This window comes from Epinephelus lanceolatus, chromosome 5, assembly GCF_041903045.1.
Source record: "Epinephelus lanceolatus isolate andai-2023 chromosome 5, ASM4190304v1, whole genome shotgun sequence".
Taxonomy (NCBI): domain Eukaryota; kingdom Metazoa; phylum Chordata; class Actinopteri; order Perciformes; family Serranidae; genus Epinephelus; species Epinephelus lanceolatus.
Window position 1 is genome coordinate 19,663,441 of NC_135738.1, and position 23,239 is coordinate 19,686,679.

Below are 23,239 nucleotides of genomic sequence, written 5' to 3' on the forward strand. Positions count from 1 at the left end.
GTCATACAAGAAGGGAGAGACAGAACGTGGGGAGAAAAATGATGAACGTATTTGACTGTAAACAAAAAGTGGTCACATATTGGAGCATGTTAGAGATACATAACATCGTCAGCTCCAGAAAATAAATTTGCTGCTATGTTACATTACATGGACGGTTACTGTAACAGTTTAATCTAAAACGACATGACTTTTCCAGGCCTGGAATATTTGATTGTGAATTCCATGACTTGACCATGGGAACCCTGTAACATCTCTCATGAAGTCCCCAGCAGAGGGCAGAGTGATGTCAGATAATAAGCAGAAGGAATTAAAACATTTGTCACAAGACAGCTGACAGTATGCAGAGGTTTGGGACAGTTGGAGCAAAGACAGCGTCTTAAAGTCAGATTTAAACCCAGAACACTCGTATCTGTTTGCAGAGCAGTCAACTGAAGCATGACAACACTCATGACCGAAGGACTCACAGTTCTTGACATTTCTGTACAGGGGAGGGTTTTGTGTGTGATGTACACACACTCTCATAACAACTCAGCAATCACACTAATAAAGCAGTTTTAACTAAATACCTGGCTGTGTCTCTCTGTAGGGGGTGTTGATATCTGTCCTCATGGAATAATGATTACCAGCAGTGAAACAGGAGCCTAAATAAAGGTGCAGCAGGGAAGGTCGGTATCGTTCCTGTCTGAGCAGGAGAAAATATGTAAACAGGGAGTGGCCAACATTTTACCATGATTGTGTCAGTATAAGACCGTCACAGCAAACGCTGCAGCACACACACACACACGTGAGAAAGGCTTACAACGTGACATTTCACTTCCAAATTTGTCTCTTTATTAACTGAAAAATATCCACATCTGCCTGTACACAACACAACATTACAACATTCAGAAGCCACACAGAAACAGAGGGTCACCGTTTATGACACAGTGCAGAAATAATCCAAAGATTTAATCTGAGTTTTTAACTTTTTCTAAGAATTCGTTCAAGTTACACAAATATAATTAAAATATACTTGATAAGTTTTAATGCGGTCCAAATGTTACAAAAATAATATTTTTTCTTTTAAAATCAAAGTTAAGACTGTATCCTGTTTACCTGTTTCACACTCACATCAACTTAATTAAAATAAACTTTAGGTATAATCAAGGCTATTCAAGAGAAGGCTGAGACATGGGGTCAAACATGGGGGGATTGCACATGCGCAGTGTAACTTGAGCTGCGATGCTGGAGGGTGACAGCAGGGGCGCTAGATAAAAAGCGCAGGATCTGCTCAGGCGATCAAGGAGTGCGCTTGGTGCGGTCTGCTTGGACTTTTGGACGGCAGCTGCCTGAAGTTGTCGGAATTGCATCTCTGTCATGCTCACCCAAAACGCAGGCCACCAGTGACAGTCCAATAATAAGCTGTGAAAATGACATGCATGCACATCCCCTTTATTCCGCGGTCTCACGCCATCTACTGAGCCTTTGAAGAAGTGCAGACCAGATTTTACTGCGCATGTGCAATCCCCCCATGTTTGACCCCGTGTCTCAGCCTTCTCTTGAATAGCCTTGGGTATAATGACAATAAACAGACATTGTAGTACTCCATGTTTGACAAAGTGATTACGAACGCCACACATCAGCATTTTGTATGGCAAGACTGAGATTTCGCAAATGTAAAAAAGCACTTAACTACATAAAAAAGTCAACATCGGAGGCACAATCATTATCCCCACATTTCTCAATCTAATTAAGCACTCCAACTCTCTATAAATCTCCTGTGGTTTACATTCAATTATAACTGTGGGTTATAATTTTAAACTCATTTATCCATCCATCCATCCATCCAAAAACTACAAATATAAAGTACAATATATAAAACATTTGATTTCTGTGTAAAAGAAGAAGCAATATTTACAAAATACCACGTTAGTGCCGCACCCGTTTGCATTCATGCCGTGACTGAGGTGCAGCGGTGTGAAGATAAGGCACAAGCGTCCACCATATTGTCCTTTAACAGTCGTGAACTGTTTCCAAACAGCAGAAACACAAACAGCTGCAGGTTCATCTAAGTACATGTTGCTGTGACAGAAAAGAAATCCCTGATTCCACACTAAGACATACAGTGTTCAAACAAAGAGAATAAATGCTTAAGGTGCACACATTTGTATCAGAGTCCATCAATAGTCTGCCACACCGGATCCACGTTCCTTGAACTGTCCGTCGAGTTTTAAGAATACACAGGAAGTCCTTTTCCATCGGGTAGATCCTCCATCACTTGTGTGTCCATGTTCTCCTCACAAAGTATGGCTGATAAAAACTTAACCTACGTTATCTTTGAATAGTATTAACAGTCTATTTACTCCATATGGGGCTGGTGGAGTACAGGCCGGGAAACTTGTGCTGCGTCGCTCTTGTTTTACATCGTCATGTCTGCAAAATCCGATCTAATGAACCCTTTCTGTAACACAAAGAAACAAACGAGACAGTGTTAGGATGTTGCATGAGCATGAAACAGAAAAAAATGCTGTGTTTATTAATTTAAAGGAGCAGAGTGTAAGATTTAGTGGCATCTAGTGGTGAGGATTGCAGACTGCAACCGGCTGAAACTTTTCCCATGTGCCAAGTGTGAACTCCTGTTTAGAATTCCTTTAGTGTTCATTGTTCAGGAGGTTTTTAATGGGAGCCGAATTATCTGCAGAGGTCTCTTTCTCTCTAAAACAAACAGACCCGGCGATTAAAACCAGAAAAAACACTGAATAAAGCAGCATCAGTTAAAAAATCTGTTTTTCCAATGCTGTTCTGCTGTGGTCAGTGTGAAAATGTGAATGGCCCCATTGAGTGTTTGTTTTGTCTGGTTTGGGCTTCTGTAGAAACATGGCGGTGCAACATGGGGGACTCTGTGAATGAGGGCACGCACCCTATGTAGATATAAACGGCTCATTCTAAGGTAACGAAAACACAATGATGCTCAATTTCAGGAGATCATACACTAAAGAAAACATACTCATTTGATTATTTTCATTTCTGCCAACATTTCCCCCTAAATCCTACATACTGGAACTATTTCTTCAAATGTGAAATACGCTGCGCACCACAGAGGTGCAAACAGCATCCTTGATTTTAATATTTGACCTGGAGTGACATCTGAACTCAACACAATGCATGTCAGAGTTACACAACTCGGTTGTTTAAAGCCGCAGTCAGCGATTCTAATCTGATAAACTTTTTGTGAAATTCAGCGAATATCTCCTGCTCTGTGTGCGCGCTGAGAAAAAATCTGTCTGTCAATGGGAAACAAACAAAGTGGCTCAGACTAAGCCACACAACACTTTTCCAGCCAAAGGAAAAGGCCACGGAAGTATGAAGACAAAGGCAGTGGGAGCTGGAGGGACGGTAAAACTGACAGGAGGAGCGTATTTGTTTGGGTGCTGAGTTAAATTATCAACTATCTCTCCCCAGAATCACTGACTGTAGCTTTAGATATTTTTTACAACATGTGGTGGTGCAGGTATCCAGGGATAAACTTTCAAACTGCATATAAGACAAGCATAAAAGCATTTTTTGTTCTGCTGGGACTTGTTGGTTAGGAAATAAGCTTAACACCGCACCCTTGGGAGGGGCAAGCCGTGATCTGCAGAAGGCAGCAAGCGAACACTACCTGGTCCTGCCCAGAGACGTGGACACGCCTCAGTGTGTGAGTGTGTGTTGAAAGAGCAACAGCGTGAACAGTGAGAGATATATGAGTTTTGAACATGCGCCACCCAACAGACGAGGGAATTGCTGGGAAGAGAGGAATGTCATCCGTCACACACACATGCACATGCACATGCACACACACACACACACACACACACACACACTCACAGACAAATACACAAAATCTCTGTCATTCTCACTCTTTTTCACACTCAGGCACACACACGCAGATATAAGAATGAGGGTGGGGCCCCTTGAGAAGAGGTTTTTCACAGACGCTTGACTTTTGTGCAACAGTCGACAAACAGTCTAACTTGTTCTCCATATTAGAGGTCAGGAGACTCTTAAGAAAGAGATATTGAAAGTGTCATCAAAAAATATGCACAAATTAAGCTGATCTTTTTTTTTACTTTGATGCATCTTTTATATCTTTTTTTTTAACTATAATGCATGAGAAGAAAACCTTAAAGTCCTGTAATAAGAAGTCCTGAAGTGCAGTATAGCTATACATTAATACGAGTTGGTAATGCTTAATGATATTTTTATTTAGCAAGTGTTTCTATAACATTGCTATCTGTGGTTTCAGAAAGTTTTTAAAGAGTTTCAACATGTTTAAATTCTGTTACAGTGTGATTTGATAGTTCAAAATTATAATTTGACCCCTTTAAAGGCATCTAAATGTGATTAACATTTAAAAACTCTGCAGAAACGTGCAATGGATGATTAAAAAAACATTTTTCTCTTACCTGTTTGTAGTTTTTGTGCAGTTTCTTGTACTGGAACATGTTGCTAAGAACCGTGGCTGCTGCTTTGGCTGCTTTCATCTTCCCAGAGCTAGAAAAGAAAGAGGCATCCAAGGTTAACAGTGTTTGAGAAGACAGGTTGTTGACCATTCATCAAATGTCCCGCTAATGTCTCAACCACTAAGTACACATTTAATTATTACACTATGTTTAATCAATGCCATAATACAAACAGTGACTCACCTGCTGTCATGGGAGTTCTTGATGCCAATCAGTTTTGGGATGCCATCAAAGAAGGTGATGTCTCTGGCAGCTAAACTGCTGCTGGTCACCAGGTTATTGAGGACACCACAGATGTTGACCACCACCTCGCTGGATGGCTCCTTCTTGTGTCCATCGTCGGGCAGCTTGGTCACCAGGTTGTTCACCACCTTTGTGGCTGGATGAACCAATAAGTATTGTTAGAATTAATATGTTTAAAACCTAAAAAAGGAAATCTCCCACATATGCTTTGGATTGTCCAGTGAAGGTTGAAAACACAGTATTGTATTAATATCAAAGACAAAATTATTTCAAGGACCCAAAACTATGGATTTTCGGAGACATCAGCTTAATGTTAATGTGAACCAACACAATAAATAAATTTATTTTGTTTGCTGGCACTGCAGTGAAAAAACACATTCTAACTATCTGGAAATCTTAAAATTCACCATCACCAAGACATCGGCCAAATGAGCACTCCAGAAAATATAACCTGTAACCTTTCAGAAAATGTACAGGCCTTTGAAATTAAATGACCCCAAATGTATGACTCTTCCTGGACCAACTCCAACTTTACCGTCTTACTTAACCTCAGTTTAGTTAGTTGATGTGTACGTATGTGGAGATGTATTTAAGTGGAAAAAAAATAATTATTATCAATTAATATGCATTTGTTTCTTTGGTTTGTTTTAGCTTTTTTTCTTTATACCAATGTTTGATTTTGTAAAAAAAAAAACAAAACAAAACTTTTGAATATATTTTTTAATATTAATTATTATACATTTTATTTTTTTGTATTTTACCTCTATGTTGAAGTATGTTTTCCCTTTTCCTCTTTTTTATTTTTTTTAATGCACAAATGGAAAACTTTGTTCCATAAAACAAATGTTCTCCAAAAAAAGAGTTTAAAACCAATTTTCACAAACAGCTAATTCCTCTTAACAATGAGATCCTGCATTAACACACACATTTCTGGCACAGTTCAAACAGTTTGGTTATTTCACAAGAACTTTCTGTATGTTTTTGTTTTGCACTCTTAACAATTAATATTTAATGTTATAGACAGATGATTGATTGATTTCGTTCAGGTTTTGTTTGATTATCTTGGGTATACTGGATGATACTGTTGATACTGGATTTGACTGAGTCTGAGCAGCCTGATCCTTTTTTTTACTTTATTCAAATTACTCTGTCAGAATTTGACTGATGTGAATTTGTGAATCCTTGTTTTTGAATTTGCACTTTAACTTAACATAACCTGAAAGAAGGGGTTCAATTTTCCATCCTTAATCTTGAGCATTCTTTGACCTACCTAGTTCTTGTTTTCATGGACTCTATTTCTGACACTCAGTCCACCTGTGGACATTTCAGTCACTGTACATACTGACATGCACACGTGCACTTTATTGTTGTAAAAAAGAAAGGAATTGAATAAAAATTGAACAAATCATAATAACCCGGAAGAAGATTTCAAAGTGAATTCAAACCACTTAAATTCAGAAAAAATGTTTTTTAAAGTAAAACATTTGAACACTATAAGTTCAGTGATATTTACATTTCAACAGTTACATTGTGATGCAACACTGGTTAGAAATGTTTCTGCTCACAGTTTGTCTCAAATGCGATTTAAAAACACATTTTCATTTAAGTGAATAGGTGACAGGTTTACTCAGTTAACAGGCATTACGTTATTTATACTGAACAAGGATTTTTAAAAAAAATTAGTACTGACCCATGTCATTCTTATCCCTGGAATGGCGGGACAGATTTCGGAGGAGGCCTGTTAGAGAACGCAGCTCCAGGTCATTGTTGGAACGCAGGAGGTCAAGCAGCACTGGCAGCATGCGCTCCTGCTCCAGAGCCACCCGGCTCAGCACAGATGCCCACTGTGGGACAAATATGTTTAAGTATTTGGACAAACCTATAGATTGTTGCATCCGAATGGTTTTTACTGATGAATATGATGCTTACCCTCTTGTCTCCAGCTGTGATGTTCTGCAGCGCTCCAGCAGCTGCCTCACGGGTGGTGGTGTTGATCTCACACTGATGCAGCACACGGTTGTACAGCCCCACTATCTGTGGGTGCCACAGCCACTCCACGCCCTTTGGCACCCGAGCGACCTCGGTGAAGGTGGAGAGATCCTGGTTCTTGCTCTGTCAGTGGAAGAAGTATACAAGAGTACATTGTTAACACGGGCTGAGTCTGGTCCGCACACAGTAAAAGTTGAGGGGGTAAATCTCATGCAAGCGTACATTTTTGGCTTTCCTGCTCTGAGGTGTAAAGCAACCAATGGCGTCGCCTTTCCCTGAGGCCTGATCTCTGGTTGGTCCTTCCAGGCGCATCATAGCAGATGGAGGCATCTCGCTGTAGAGCTGGTAGGAGAGGTTCCTCAAGACACACACTGCATTTTCCACCCCCTACGAATACACACACACAGACACATGAATACACAAGCCTTGAGCTCAGCATAAACAGCAGCTTAAATTCAGATCCTTCTCGTCTGGTCTCACCTTGTCTTCTGCCTTGTTTTCTTCAAGGGAGGCCTTGATGTAGCCCACCAAAGAGTCCACCAGTCCGTGTGTTTCTCTCATCTGCTGACGGGTCTTCTCGTTCACCGAGCTCATATTCCTGAGCACACACAGAACCAACGAGGGGTCAGAGAGATATTTCAGTAAAAATTCAGTCAGGAATCATACATGTGGGCCTATATTAAGCTCATTTTCAGGGTCGCACTTCTATTCTGGGTTTATACTACAACACGTTTACATGCTTTAATGTACAAAAAACTGTCATTAAGCCCCTCTCCCCTAAATAGTAAAGTCTGCTTTGATCGGTCAGTGTTTCCGTGTCTTTCACATGTGCACTCTCAGCGTCTCTACCCCGTTATTGGAGCTAGATATGACTATAACGACACTGTAGCAGCAGTTTCTACCTTTATATAGTATAGTTGTGACATCACAACTTCACGGCGGTCTTAACGGCTTGTTTAAAGGCAGCGTTTTTGAATATTGACTGTGCCTTTCTCTGTCGATTGAGCGTTTTGATACTTGATATAGCTGTTATTGATACCTGCTTTATAATAGAAAAGACATGGAAATCTGGGACCTTTAACCAGACAGTGCAAATATAGATGTCAGCACAGTTTGTAGCACTGTGCTACATGATAATTATCATGCAGGGAGCACAGCAAATATCCCCCCAAATAGCAATTAATTTGCTGATAAAAACTCTCCAGGGTGCACATTAACAGAGCAGAGCCAAAGGCAACTGAAGGCTGGAGTGACGCACGCTTTTGCAAACAACAGTGAAAAGCGATGGGTGTGGTAAAATCCCCAGTGGCTGTGAGCTGCCACGCGAGTTTGAGTCTCCTGCTAGAACAAGTTCCCGAAATGCAAATGTGGTCATGGGAGAAAAGGTTAAACAGGAAGACAAATATTTTTAACGAAGCAGCGTGCTGCAGCCACAGAGAGACGACACAGATAGTAGAGGTGCACCTGAGGCATCCTGTAGTGTTGTAAAAGATGTCTGCCTCAGAGGGCGACTGCTGGATGATCTCAGAGTCTCCACCACCTGACAGAGGGATGAGGATCTTCTCGGTCAGGTCAGGAAGTGTCTCCCTGGCCAGTTTCTCCTTCAGATTGTCTTTGGATGAAAGGTTCCATAGGATACCTGCACACATACACACACCAGGGGAGAGTCAGTGAATCTGACATTTACAGTGTGTTTGATTTTGCATATCCCTGTAGTGTCTTTAATGTTTCATGTCCCAACCTGGGTGTCAGGAATTTTGGACATTTTAACCTCATTCTTGGAGATTTTCATGTTTCCCCAGTTTAGAGAAATATTTTGAAAATAGACAGTGTCGCTTTTTTGCCTAGAATTAGATGAGAAGATTGATACCACTCTCATGTTTGTCCGTTCAGTATGAAACCAGCAGCTTGTTAGCTTAGCTTAGCATAAAGACTGGAAACAGGGAGACAGCTAGCCTGGCTCAGTCTGAAGTCAACAAAAAGTGTCTACCAACACCCCTAAAGCTCACTAATTAACACATTATATCATGTTTGCATAATCTATACAAAAACCAATCGACCAATAACAAGTCTATTTCTTGGCCGGGTGCAGTAACTTCCTGGAGTTTAGGAGGTGCTGGGAGGCGGAGTTGGTACTGCTGGACAGAGACAGGCTAACTGTTTTCCGGGTCCATGTCATTGGTTCGACATCCCATTAGCCCGACTGTCCGTGGTGCTGAACGGCTCGTGGCGGGCGTATGGTGTGCCGCGACCAGCTCTGGGTCAGCTGGGAAAGGCTTGAGGCAGAGCAGGCTCAGGGCTTATGTGTTTGTCACTTTCTTTTTCATTTTAACCCACACCATGATCTTTTCCTGACCTTAACCAAGTGGTTTTTGTGCCTAAACCTAACCAGACCTTAACCACAAACATGCAGATGGTATCAACCTTCTCATTTAACTCTGAGCAAGAAAGCAAATGATTTTCCAAAATGTTGAACTTGGACGATGAATTCTTTTCAAAACCTATGTGAGGAAACTATGGCAGTGAAGCTGACACAGTTGGCATTCACTGTGAGTAAGATAAGACCTCTGTGTCACATCCTAGCAATCCAACCAGAAAAAAATGTGCACACATGCAATTACCCTGTTATTCATCACTCTCCCAACAACAGATACAAATCAAGGTGTAACAGCTCAAAGGAAAGAGTGACAAGGCCATCACTCATAAAAGGGAGCGGCAGATATACTGTAAGTCCACAGGCCCAGACAACTCCCACACATGCCTTCATCCCCCCACCTTCACACACCCTATAGAAAAGTCTGCAGCTCCACCTCCCCCACCTTGTGGGCTCAGACACACTAAGACTATGAAGTTGGAGTCGCAACATCGTTTTCCTTAAATTCCAGTCAGCGTTCATTTTCTTAGAAAGTATGACTGACAGTTTTGCTGATAACACATAATTGTGACACCAGATGAACTTTTAAGAATGTAGTGTGTAATGAGTGCTGAGGGGTGAGAAGACAGAGTAAACTGAAAACACAACTCATTTAAACTTGAACTGTGAATGGCTCACAGACATTAATAAAACAACAAGACTCCACCATGAGAAAGAATCATGTTTCTCACATCTCAGACTGTAATTTAGTTCCAGTAAATGCTCTGTGGATTCCTGTTAGGCTACAGCTTGCCACTGTCCTCCTATTTGTTTCGTGCAGAATAATATCAATTTCAAAGGTTACTGTTTCCTCAAAGAATTTCAAGGGCACCATGGCTTAGATCATGTTGCATCCAAATATTGTGACTGACTAATTTGCACTCATTTCTGCTGGAGGTAAAAGTCCAAAACAAGCAGTCTGAGACCAGCTCTGCTTGTTGTGTCATGTTCTTATTTTAATGAAGCCATCAGGTTTTTCTTACCGGTGATATTTTTGTGGAGCTCTTCGTCTGGCTCCTTAAGTGCCTCGACCAGTTGTGGGATGCCACCCTCCTCGATCAGGGTCACCTTGTTATCCATGTTCTCGTAGATGAGGTTGCGAGTGGCGCCAGTGGCGTAACGTTGCACCTCCTGGTTGTCGCAGTTGAACAGCTTCACCAGCTCACTAATGCCCTTCAGGCGACGCACCTAGAGACAGGGTGGCAGGAAAAAAGCTCTGTTTAGGATATTAATTCGCTTGGAAACTTTATTTTCTCCAGTGATTATGTGATTTATGGTTCTTTGTTAGCTTAGGAACTAAACTTCTTCAGGGATTAACATGACGCACCCATTGCTTTGTGGACTCTTGCCTTGAGTTTGGCATTTTGGACGTTGCCATCTCAAATTTTTGGAGCCAGAAGTGATTACATTTGGATGAGCTTGGGAGGAGCGAGAGGTGGATCTAACTCACAGACTGTGGTGATGCCTTGCAGACAGGCTGTCACTCACAGCGGTCTTGCCCTTAATTATGCATAACTTTAATACCTAATAAAATGTGAATGGTTGAGTTATATAATAATTCAACCCCCATACAGCTGTTATGAATGTGAAATTTGGATAGAGACCGAAACCATTTTGTGCACCAGGCTGTAAACATGTTTATTTCTGCTGTAAATTTTAACATGGGTGTCTATGGGGATTGATTGACTCTTGACACCAGCCTCTAGCGGCCTGCAGTTTTTGGCACTCATGCATTGGCTTCATTTTTCAGCCCTGGAGGTTGCCGCTTGGTCAGTGTCCTTGGGTTGGATCCATTGTGCACTGTTGTCAGCCACAGCATTTTTGTCATATCACTGATAGAAGCTGACATAGAGGCTTTAAAGGAATAGTTCAACCTTTTGGGAAATGCACAATATCACTCTCCTGTCTGTATTTAAATATTAAATGAGGTGCTGAAATGATTTTGTTACCTTGGCACAGAGCCAGACCAGCTGTTTGCCTCCGTTTACAGTCTTTATGGTCAGCTGAGCTAACCGACTGCTGGCTATAACTTCAAATTTACCGTACAAATATGGGAGTGGTATCAATCTTCTCATCTACCTCTGAGCATGAAAACCACTCTGTCTTTTTTCCCAAAATGTCAAACTATTCCTATTAATATAAAATCATCTGGATCTTTTCATAAAGCTCACAGGAGACTGTATCCTCAAAGCTGAAAATAACCTCTACGAGCTAAAAGCACAGGGCCGACTGAGCCATCTGCCACATAAGATAAGAGTTTTAAGCCCTACTGTAAGTCATGCCATTCAACACCTATACAGGGCAAAGTCCAAGTACGTTTAGAGGGATGATAAAAACTGACATCATGTGTAACAACTGGAGCACACCAGAACAGAAGCAAAACTGCGGCTACTTTATGTCACCAGAAATGGAGAAACATCCATCAATGGACGCCTACGCCTGAAGGGAAAACAATTTTCATGACTGAGTGTCTCAATACAGGATTGCACAGACAGAGAGGAAGGACCCAGAGGATTTTAAACCACAAGTTTAATCAGTTTGAAGTACCTCGTTTTTGGCATCGCTGTTGTTGTAACACTCATGTTGAATGTAGGCAGCACCCAGGACCTGCAGGTCATGGTCGGGCTCCCTCAGGTTCTGCACTGCAGTGGGCATGTCCAAGGAGGCGATCCTAGTGAAGGAGTAAACAAACAAATTCAGCCAAAGAATCTAAAACATTTAATTATGTAATCACCCTACTGTTATGTATGGTAGCACAAAATATGTCTCTTGGATGTTTAAATGTGAAGCCACAGTAATTATTCATAGATGATTTGTTTCTTGTCTCCAGGAATTTCAGCTCGTTGAATTTCTTCCAAATCACACAGCGGTCTGCAAATCCGCTCAACTAACCACATGCTGTGGGATGTGTGAAATGCGAGGCCTGAAACTGAGCTGCCACACCCAAAACCAGTCCTGCCACTGCGGAGCCACCTCCCAATCCACAGCTCTTAGGAAATACACAGTTCACATCACACACTCCCTCGCTAAAAGCCCCTGACACATGAAAGTTGTGACTCCATCATGCTGGTGTATCACAATCACTTGAATATCACTGATGTTCAGGAGGAACACGACACTCTGAGTCACCAGTTTTACGAGAGCTGTCATCTCTGTCACTGTGTATTACAGTCTGGTTAGAGGATAAGGCTTGCGTCATTACGTATTTCTCCCATTGTCAGAAAATCCCATGAAAAGACCAACAATTGTGTAAGTCTGTCTTTCAATACTGTCTGACCTCCCTATACTGTGTTACGTTCCCAGCCCCAAGCTCATTTGTTTCGATTAAAGACATAAAGCTTAAAAAGTGGTCACAGATATCACGCTAATTTTTTTTAAAAGGCTCAATGATTTCTTAAACAACTGGGCACTCAAACTGAAGTAAATAAGAACATTTTTTGGGGACTATTTTCAGCAACGGATTAATACAGATTTGGTTTTGTGAGTATATAACAGCAGCAGGACAGTGCATGTGGCATCAACTCAAGATAAAGAGCAGTGACCATGTTCATTGTAACAAACTGACTTGTCACTCAGTGCAAAAGTGTGGCTCACTGATGTGATTTTAGTAGTTTGTGTACAAAGGAGGGTCTTTAGCGCAGAGGATTAACCTACTATCAGGCTTTACATACACGAACAAAACATGTTAGTGGGATCAGTTCATTCTTGGTCCTCTTTCCTGAGGATTTGTTGACAACAGGAAGTCAGTGATGCAAATGAAACATTGTTGTCATGTGAACTTCTTACCCGCTGAGGTTGCCCATGCTGGCTCCCATCTCCATATTCCCGAAGACGTCCACGCCCCTGCCAACACTCTGCATGCTTTTGACAGACATGGCACGGGACAGGGTGTTCTGACGCAACAGGTTCCCCTGGGAACCAGAGGACACTCCGGCTGTGATGAAACCTCTGTCCACCACGTCCATCCCTCCGCGATACATGCTCCCACCTGAGGATACCTGCTGCCCAGACACGGAGCCCATGCTCATCCGGTTTCGGCTTGTAATCCTGTTGATGGTGCGCTGGGCCGGGCCTTTGTAGGAATGCTGCTGGACCATCTCCACCTCTCCCCCTGACATCCCTCCGCCACGGGAGAGAGTGCCACTGAGAGATCTGCGCATTGGAGATGTAAAGGACATGGTGCCTCCTCCTTGCCTCACCTGGCTGGTGTAGCCGTTGATTGCGCTCTGAGCGTACTGGCGGTTTAAGGTGGCGTCACGGTCGGAGACCAAGCTGCCAGCATCGCTGCCGTCCATCGCCCAGGAATTCACCAGCGCTGTGTGCTGCCGCACTGCGCCCTGGGAGAGAACCTCCTGCTCCATTCGGCTGTGTGGCCTGGGGGTTGTATGGTAGCTGCCAATGCGCATGTCTTCTCGGTAATAACTGCTGCCACCACCACTACCACCACCTCCAACACTGATCTTGTGCATCTGGGCCATGTCTGGGCCAGCAGACTGGCAGCTGAAGCCTGACCTATGGGACATGCGTGGACCCTGAGGATGAGGAGAGGAGTGACTGTTACAATCAAAGGTGTGACCACAGTTACTCATCATGCTCCAGAAGTGAACTGTGAATGTGTGGGTGGATTTGTTAAGAGTCACAGTATATCAACAAAAATGGTTTCTAAATTTGATCAGAGGAATGTGACGAACTTTTGGGAAACAAGGGTCAGGCCCTTGACATACTGATTTCCATTCCTCATACTGGGCACAGTAATTTAGGCGCAGAGGTCAGTGTTATTAGTGACTCAAATATAAAATGACTGAAAAGTATGATGAAGCCTAAAATGCAACTTCAGGCCTCTCTAAAAGCTCAGAGCTCAAACATCTGTGGCACAAAGCCAGTGTTGCTGTTGAATTACTGAAATTGAGGAATCTAGAGGGTGGACTTGAAAACCCTGAGCTGATCTCATCACAGCGTACTGTGAAATACCACACATCCTGTGTCCTGGGTGACCCCCTGTGGCACCAGCAGAGGGTCAGACTGGTTTATTAGAACATCCAGTTAAATGAAACATGACATGATCAGTGTAATATTTCCATGATATGTGTGAATACACACTGAAACAGTGAGATACTGCTGCAGTACTTACCAGTGTTTTGGCGCCGGAGTACATATAAGATGATTTAGAGCTGTAGCTTGGGGTATAGGTGCTATATTTCATTGTTGAAGAACCACCGTAGTCTGAAAGGAAGCAGAGACAGAAAATAAGATAAGTGCCACGTAGAAGATCATATTGATACAACTGTAATAAAGTCAAATGTTACAAGAAGAATAAAAACTGGTTTACACCTTTTCTTTGATGCAGTAAACTATTAATTAAAACATACATCTCTTCTATAGTGGAATTAACATTATATTATGCATGCATACTGTTATCATGATGGCCCACCAGAGGACGGAGACAGGAAACAGAATGCTTTTTAATCTATGTAATATTTATTCATTGTGCAAAATAAGAAAAAGCACATTGGCCGATTCTCATAGTTCATTTTAAAGCCGATACTGGCCGATACCAATATTATTGTGCATCCCTATTATATAAATATCATGATGATACTATTTAGTGTGACCACAAGCTCACTTAATAGAGTTTGTTCATGTTCTCACGGCAGAATTTATAAGTGGACCAGACAATGTGCCTGGCGAGAAAGCTGCTCTTGATTGGTCAGAATTTCCATGTGGGAAGAATCCAGGAAGTAAACAAAACGCTGAAGAAGAGTACACTTGCAAGATAAATGTGACACTTTCTAATGTCACAATGGAGGGACAACTACGCAGGTTGATATTAGCGCTGCTCATCATGGACTATATTGCTGTCATTGTTCATTTTAGTCAAACCATACAGTTTGAAAACGAGGCGCGGCTCCAACTAGAAAACAATGTTTTGATGCATTGGATGTGCTGAATGTGCATATTAAGGCAGTACAGGAGGAGGTGCACATTAATAATCCTCCAGGACTGTAACATGCTCATGTTTAACCCAAACAATGTGTCACGTGACTGCAGTTGGTTCAGATCTCACCACAAACAAACTGCACCAGAGTTCATTTGTAACCTGATTGAGACCACCTCTTCAAGAAGGTCTGGGTCTGCTTGTTTTGATGCACACCCGAGTGCGATTGCTGTGTTAACACCTGCCCAAACGAACTGCACTTAGGGGGCAAATGAAGTGAGTTCGATTGAACAGAACCAAACAGGGCAGGTGTGAAAGCACCCTTAGATTTTGGATATTGTAATATCGTAAGCCTTGTCTTTTCCTGGTTTTAAAGGCTGCATTATAGTAGGGTTCTAACTAACGATTATTTATATTATTATCTGTTGATTTTCTCGATTGATCAATTATGTCACAAACCAGCTCAGTAAATGTGACAAGAAGGGAGTCCACACAAATGATTTACTTATAACAAGACAGAATTTATTAAACTAAAATTAACTTAAATAATAAATGGAGTGTGCAGGTCAGCAAAGTCAGTTATGAAAGCCATGCATGGGTGAGTGTGGAGGCGTTGAAGGTGCAAACCAAAAGCAATGATACTCGGTGGATGTCAGCTGAAGGAAGGGAGAGGCCAAGTGAACACATGAGGCAGCTTTTATAGCCTGGAAGCCCAGGTGAGCCTAATCAAGGTAACAATCCTCCCATGTCAGCCAACTGCCTGGTGAGGCTGGCTGGAAAAGTGGGAGGGGCGTCACAATTAGTTTAAAATGTCAGAAACTCCTCTTCTTAAAACAGTATCAACAAGAGGTTTTTTAAGATGACAAAAAAATCATAACAGAATGTATGTGTTGATCTTATAAGAAGCAGCAGTGTCACTGTCAAATACAGGTCCAGGCAGAAACAAGACAAAGACAACTGGAAGCGCTTTCAATGCAAAAAGTGTCGTCTACTTGTGCTTGAAATGTGTTGTCCACAAATCTGCATGTTAAGCTGTTCATCTTTCGTTCTGTGTGCACTTCTGTTAAAAAGTAGTTTCACTTTTTTGCAAGCAAGGAGTTTGTTTTTCCTCAGCTGACAAATCTCTTTTTTGGTTTTATTCTTGTTTCACATTCAGTAGAATGTGGGGACTTTTTTTAATTTTGTAATCTTGTAGAAGCAGAACAAAGTAAGCTATAGTGGCGAAAGGAAAACTTTAAATGGTGTTTGGTGTGTCAACTGATCACTGGGCTCTGCCACAGATAAATAATACAGCATCAAGTCAAGCCCGACCTTTAGTGGTATGACTGCATGTAAGGATACAGTCAAGGAATTGATTAAATTGTTTCTAAATTAAAACACACTTTTCTTTGAGCTATTGTTTTAATTCAGCGTTACCCAATTAAGTTCATCTGAATATAACTGTACAAGACTTCAAAGCACAAAATAAAGTGTCTTTATCGAACACATGGCTCAGTGGAGGTAGATTTAATCACAATTGCAGCTGTTACAAGGTGTTACGCCTCTTTTATTTACAACAATGATTTGCAAGAAAGACAAACATTTTGAATAGCGGGTATCCTGTTGCACTAATGACGGAAGTTTCGATTGCACACACAGTCTATAACAGCAAGACCCGACCGGTCCCAAGGTCTGACGTCTCTGGTTACCCTTCACACAGAGTGAACAGTTCACATCTGACATACTAAGACGCTCTCGGCTCTCTCGGCTCTCTCGGCTCAGAGACAGTGTGAATGCTTTGCTGTAAAACCAGAACGCAGAGTTACCTGACAGGTGAGTAATGAATGTGACAGCAGGCTTGTAAAGTAGCCACCGTTTATCCACTCAAATGTCTGCATCAACTGAAGCAGAAAACCTCCAAAAAGTGTCAAAACTCTCTTTGCAGATGTGTCATTTTGTTCCTATAGTTTCTCATCACCAGGAATCGACTGTACATTCTGTCATTTACTATCAGAAAACTGACACAGACTTTCAGAGAAGCAATTTGTTGTTGCAGGGAGGCAGACTAACACCAAAAAAGACTACAGCCATGCTAGCAGCTTTTAACTAAATGTTGGAGGCCCTTATAAACCAAGCCGATGGTCGGTCGTTGGTCAATTTCATGCTGTCGGTGAGCATCTGTCACCCTAGTTTCTGCGGCGTGTCTCGAACCGTTGGCACTAGTCAAGTCAAACTTTTAATATGAGGAAAGCTCAGTTTTGCAGCAGGTGAGCTCTTTAGCAAAAATGGTTTGTAATCGTTTTATTGTTTGCTAGCGGACAGTAATACCCTTTCTTCCTTTAATATCAGGTTGTGCAAATTGGATAACTAGTGTCATGAATCGGTCCTGCCAGTCTTGCGCATTCCCTTGCTGGTATGGAGATTTATTTCCTCTCATGCAGACATAGAACGTACATGCCAATTGGCCGTTGGCTGTCGTCTTTGCGGTGTGTATAGGTGCAACGTTTTGGCAGAGACACAGGTAACGTGAGGTTATGCAACAGTCTGCCTTTGTTGCCAATACTTCTTTGATGTCAGTTTGGTGTGTCAGGGCCTTAACATCTCTTAGTTTATCTAAGTAGCATTAAAGACAAAGTTGAGTTGAGGCTGATAGGAGTATCTTCAGTTTTGTGGGTAAATGGTGAAATTATTGGACCAAATAAAATGACCTGAGCTGATGATATCACCAGATGAAAAGTTGAGGGATTGCCAAAGTTATTACAAATCATCCTCAAGGGAACGAAAACTAAAATGTCTGCTTCATTGGTGGCAAAAAAACAGGAAAAAAAACGGGGGATCATGAAGACTGCAGCAGTCAGCATCTGGGGACCATAAACAAAATTTCATTGCAATCCATTCAATAGTTGCTGAGGTCATTCAGTATGGATCAAAGTGGCAGATTGATTGACACTGTCGTACATAGAGCCACACAGGCAGCATGACTGAAAAGGTAGCCAGCAGTCAGTGTTTGAAGATCAGTTACATGTTCTGACACAAGGCTCGAGCCGATGATTGGTATAAAATTCAGGCCGCACTGATCATGATTCAAAATTGCTTTTGCCTTGAGGGAACCCAGACACTTAAATAACAAAAATAACACAATAATCTGAGGAAACATTAAAAATCAAAGACAGGTTTATCGGTGCGATTGCACCTATGATTATGTGTGAGCATTCTGTACATGTGCGTCTGCGTGCTGTGGGTTTTACATTTCCCATGTGTAGCAGAGGGGAGGGGCGAGCTGTCGTCACGCTTCATTTCTACAGAGCGCACACACCAAACCAGTTGGTATAGAGATTGACTGACACGTCCCTTGGCCCCAGCCCAACCTCGGCTACGCCCAACACACCTTTGCACCACAGGGAAAACACACCCTGACAACTGAACTTTTTGTTTTCCTCTGTTGTCTTTTGAAAAATTCACTTTGGTCATAAAGTCAATACTTAAACACACACAGTTTTTTTTTCCTTTCTCTCGCCCACTGCTGAGACTTGCCTTCCTGTAAACACCAATAAGCCCATACATGCATAGTTGTTGCAGTATTTAAATACAAAAAAAGGAGGCGTTCCTCGCAGAGTGTTTTCCTCATGTTTGAACACTCGTGCATTCATTATGAGCTCCTTCAAAGCCACAAGCCACTGAAATTGCAGCATTCCCCGTTGTGTCGTTAGGAATCCTTCTCTCCCTCTTGTACAGGTTTGAAAAGACGATGATTATGACATGGCGACATTTTATGACTGCGTGTTTTCCTCCCAGCAAAGCCCAGGGCAAAGGACGGGCAGAGATAACACTGTGAAACATCACGCTCAGCCTAGTTCTGACAGAGCGTTTGACAATTGTAATGGACGTAAAAACAGAAACTGAATCATTTTTCAAACTCGTGTGTCTGTTTGCATCCCTGCAGTTAAAAAAAACACGATCAGCATGTTTTTTCTCTCAAGGCAGGTATGTTAGTGCCTCAGGGAAATGCTCAAACTAGACGAGTGAGAAACAGGTTCTTCTTTACAACCAGAATTTTAAAGGTTATTAGACAAGATCCAACATCATGCTGCTCACTGCAGTTTGGGGGGAACACACTGAATTATGGGACATGAAGGAATGTCCTCATGCATCAAGCAGGTGCACAAGTTTTAGTCAGCAGATTTAAAAAAAAAAATGTGTCTAAGTGTAGCTCAACACCAACTGAGCTCCTTAACCGCATCAAGTCGTCACATAAGTTGTAACAATCGAGTAAACTAATTTACAGCTCTCCTGGAATCCTTTAATTTCTCCTGTGAGAGTCTCACTGCGGCTTACACAACAACCCCATCTTGAGTGACGGTGTCTGAGCGCCAAGACGACTCAAAGAGACACCGACTAAAACTGCGACGTCTTTAAACAGACAACACAACAGCTGGTTCTCACGACACCATCATCTCCCAGGTATCTCATCAGCCCTCTTCTCTTAAAGCTGAGTAAGACCTGAAACTCAGTCTCACAGAGAGAGGCTTTCACCTTGATCTGCTATCAGGGAAGTTCATGAAAGCAGCTCTTGTTTGAGCCTGTTACACATTAACCCTTTCTCATGGGCAGGTAGATGGCATACAGAGCTGCTGCTGTGAGATCACAGCTCAGGCCTTAGGTTCATCTGAACCTGCAGAGCAGCTGAATGGACAAATTCCCCCCATGAGCTGACAAGAAACAAGTTCACAGGAATGCAACAGGGTCACACACACACACACATATATCAGACATACTAATGCACACACACTCTTGAAAGTAAAAGCTTCCTCACTGATCTGAGTCAGGGGGATTATGACATTGGTTCCAGTAAAATAAACTAAAGATAAAGTAACTAACTCTAAACCTGTAATGATTAATCGAATAATTAATCTGTCGGGCAACAACAAATTTATCATCCACTCTTTTGAAACCGAACAAATTGTTGAAGTAAATTTTAAAGCACAACCTCACTGGTTCCAGCCTCTTAAATGTGAATATTTTCTGGTTTTCTTTGTCCTCTGTACACTGGCATAAGGAAATTACAACAGGCCCCAGTTCATGCTAATATGACGGGCCCCCCAAAGCTACCATTTATCATATCCTCTTGCCAAATGATCAAATAGCGATGACACTGGACAACATCAATGTACATATTATCCAGCAATCATCAGAGCATAAAACCCCAAAGAATATAAAAAATTATTCATTCAATTGAAATCTTTGTCAGTTTTGTAAAGTTTGCGTAGTTTAAAGATTGCTACTCACTATTTTACCAAAACTAATAAAATCCCTGACAGAGATGGCCTTGCCTTTTCGACAGAATATACAACAAATGGCACCATTTTTCATTTCACGTGCGGCGTATTTCTGAGGGCCAACACTCCACCCAACATATTGCTGCTCCGCCCCACAGGCCCCAATGCAACTGCACTGTCTATATTTACAGCCCTGCCCCTTATACTAAATATCTTTGGGTTTTAAACTGATTTATCTAATAAAAAAAGATACTGAAGACATCACTATGAGCTCTGGGAACTCTGGAGCAACTGATTATTGGATAAAGTATTCAGTAGATTGATCAAAAAATAAAGTACTTAAAATACTTGTTAGTTCACAATCTTTTAAAATGCATGTGTGGTGTGACTTAAAAACCAAGAGTGAACCTTGGGGAGGGGGGGTTTCTAAAGTTTACAAATGTAAAGAGGAACATAGCAGTTTTGCAATTTGGAATGTCCCATGCAACTGAAAAGCCCAACCCAAATGATTTTATTTCACTTATCTTGGACTGAGGCCAAAGGAAACAAGATTGACTGGTCAGATAAGAGCTTTAATTACTTGTTTAAGTGCTGGGTTATTAGGCCATACACAGCACTGTTGTCAACACCTGTACCTGCACCTGTACCTATGGGGGGCTCTAAGTGGCTGCAGCTTTAGCAGTCACTGACCCCAAATCTTTCTTCAGCTCACTGAACTCCACACGGAAATACTGTCACAAAGAAGAACATAAAGCCGCTGCAGTTCTTTGTGAGTTAAATAGATGTGTTTACCTGACATGGCGTATTGTGTGGCCGATCCATTCTGACGCGGAAGTGTGGACTTCTGCGCCATTCTCATCTGGACCTGCTCCTTGACGCGCCGCGCTCTGGCCATCTCGTCCGACATGGTGCTTCCGTTCCCGAGGTGGATCTCAGACGGGAGTCCATAGGTGGTGACCGTGGTGTTGGGCTGTAAAGCGGTCAGAAACACATTCTCAGAGGCCATGACACTCATAGTGACAAGTTAAAGAAGAGGAGACGCGAGAGAAGCGTCCGAACAGAGTGGTGCGGGCAGGTTGTTTGCGCAGCCGAAAGTATGTGAGGCGCACTGAGAAGCGCACACAGAGCGAGCAGAGCTGCACACCAGCAGGAGGTGGAGCCTCACTGAACCCAGATCAGTACCTGACTCACACATGTGCTCCTCTCCTTATCTGATTCTTTCAGGTTTTGGTGCAGTTGGCTACTTTAACGTTGCGTTACTGCCTCCCTCTGGAGTCACTCATGTCTATTTTTAATATCATATAATTAGTCCAGCTGCTCTCATAAAACCAAATAGCCATTTCTGTCCACCGTACAGTCTCTAATGTACTTTTTACTGGCCTCTACTTGCCCTGTTTTCTCCAGGTGACTCACCGGTGAGCTGCTCCTCTTTACGCACTGCTGCTGTTGCTTTAGTCAAATATTTGTTAGTTAAACCTTTAAAAACCAATTTAGTTTAGTACTTAAGATTTAATCTCCAACAGAGTGCTCAATTAGAGATTGAGATTGAGATTTAGGTTTAACTGGATTTCAAAATGTTTATGAGGTTTTATTTGCTCTGAAAATACCTGAAATCGCATAAATTTAAGTTTAAATCTGTGAAAATCTGAATTAAGTGGATTTTTTTTAAAAGGTTAAAATAAACTTTAATGTATTTTTTAAATTTAATATAACATAATTTAAGATGTAAGGTAAAACCATGACAATTATGTATTATTAACATTAAAATGAAAAAATAAAAAATAAAAAAAATAAATAAAGATCCATGTTGAATCAGAGTTTAACATGAGGTGAGAGTGTGGAGAAACCAGGTCAATTAACTGTCAGTGATTCAGCACTCTCTCACAGCTCTGTGGCCAGTGGAGTCATACCCAAATTAATAACCAGGTTAAATGTGACAGAGCCAATTCATTAACACCATGATGTCACATGTCATGCAGTGTTACTACACTGTTGTTCACAGGATGGAATAAACTACTGCAAGTACTGCAATGACGTTCAATTCTGAGGTACTTTATTTCAGCATTTCCATTTTATTCCTCCACATTTCAGGAGCTAGTGTAGTACAACAGTAGTCTTTAGTTGCTTTTCAAATGCTGATTATTAATACAAAATATAAGTCAACAAACAAATTATGATGTATTATTATAGGAGCTACCCAGAGGTTTATGAAATAGTTGTAATTCATTCCAGTTTTATCAGCTGTAACACTGAATTCACATGATTAAACTTGAATCTAAAATTTTAATAAAATAAAATATGCACAAAAAAATCAAACGGAACAGCAATAAGCAGCAGATAACAGAGGACTTATCTTACAGACTTTAAATAAGCAACTTAAATTAACATTTTATGTCCAAAAAGCAGTAGAAAGAAGCAACATGCTTGTCTAGTCTTACTCCTGTTCTATACTAATCCATCAATACTCAATCACATAAACAGACCAGCCGCTCCAGCGTCCGTCCCCACAACTAAACCACTAATAATCAACAACACTACCCAGACAAGAATGTGAAAAAGAATTTTTTTGTACATCTTTTTAAATTGTCTGATTTTTTTTTTTTTTACTTTGTTTAACTATTACTGTACCTCCTGCCTGTTTGCTTTTAGTGCAAACACAACATTGTTTTTGAATTAAACCAAACCAGATCTGTACTCACTCTTAGCTAAATGCGCTCAAACCTTTAAAGGGTATTAGTTTAAGTGTATTTATGTGTACTTTAGTATATGTGTTGTGGTACATCTCTTGTAGTAGATGTATTGTGGGATATGTTGCGACGAATGTATTGTGGTATGTGGCTTGTGGTTTATGTATGTTATGTATGATTTATGTGCCTTCCATGTTTGCGAGAGTTGAAAATTAGCAATAGCTATAAACTCAGCA

General features: G+C 41.5%; 1 protein-coding gene across 1 annotated transcript; it reads right to left on the reverse strand.

The window, feature by feature from the left end:
• Positions 1–808: 808 nt before the first annotated feature.
• pkp3a (plakophilin 3a) lies at positions 809–21,461 on the reverse strand. The gene is made up of 13 exons (XM_033634286.2): positions 21,109–21,461; positions 14,258–14,349; positions 12,913–13,658; positions 11,674–11,797; positions 10,110–10,314; positions 8,178–8,352; positions 7,194–7,311; positions 6,936–7,100; positions 6,654–6,836; positions 6,415–6,568; positions 4,665–4,860; positions 4,425–4,512; positions 809–2,440 (listed from the first exon to the last, which is right to left on the reverse strand). The coding sequence occupies exons 1-13, from the start codon at positions 21,329–21,331 to the stop codon at positions 2,399–2,401; spliced, it is 2,511 nt and encodes an 836-aa protein (XP_033490177.2). The 5' UTR covers positions 21,332–21,461; the 3' UTR covers positions 809–2,398.
• Between the last annotated feature and the right edge of the window lie 1,778 nt (positions 21,462–23,239).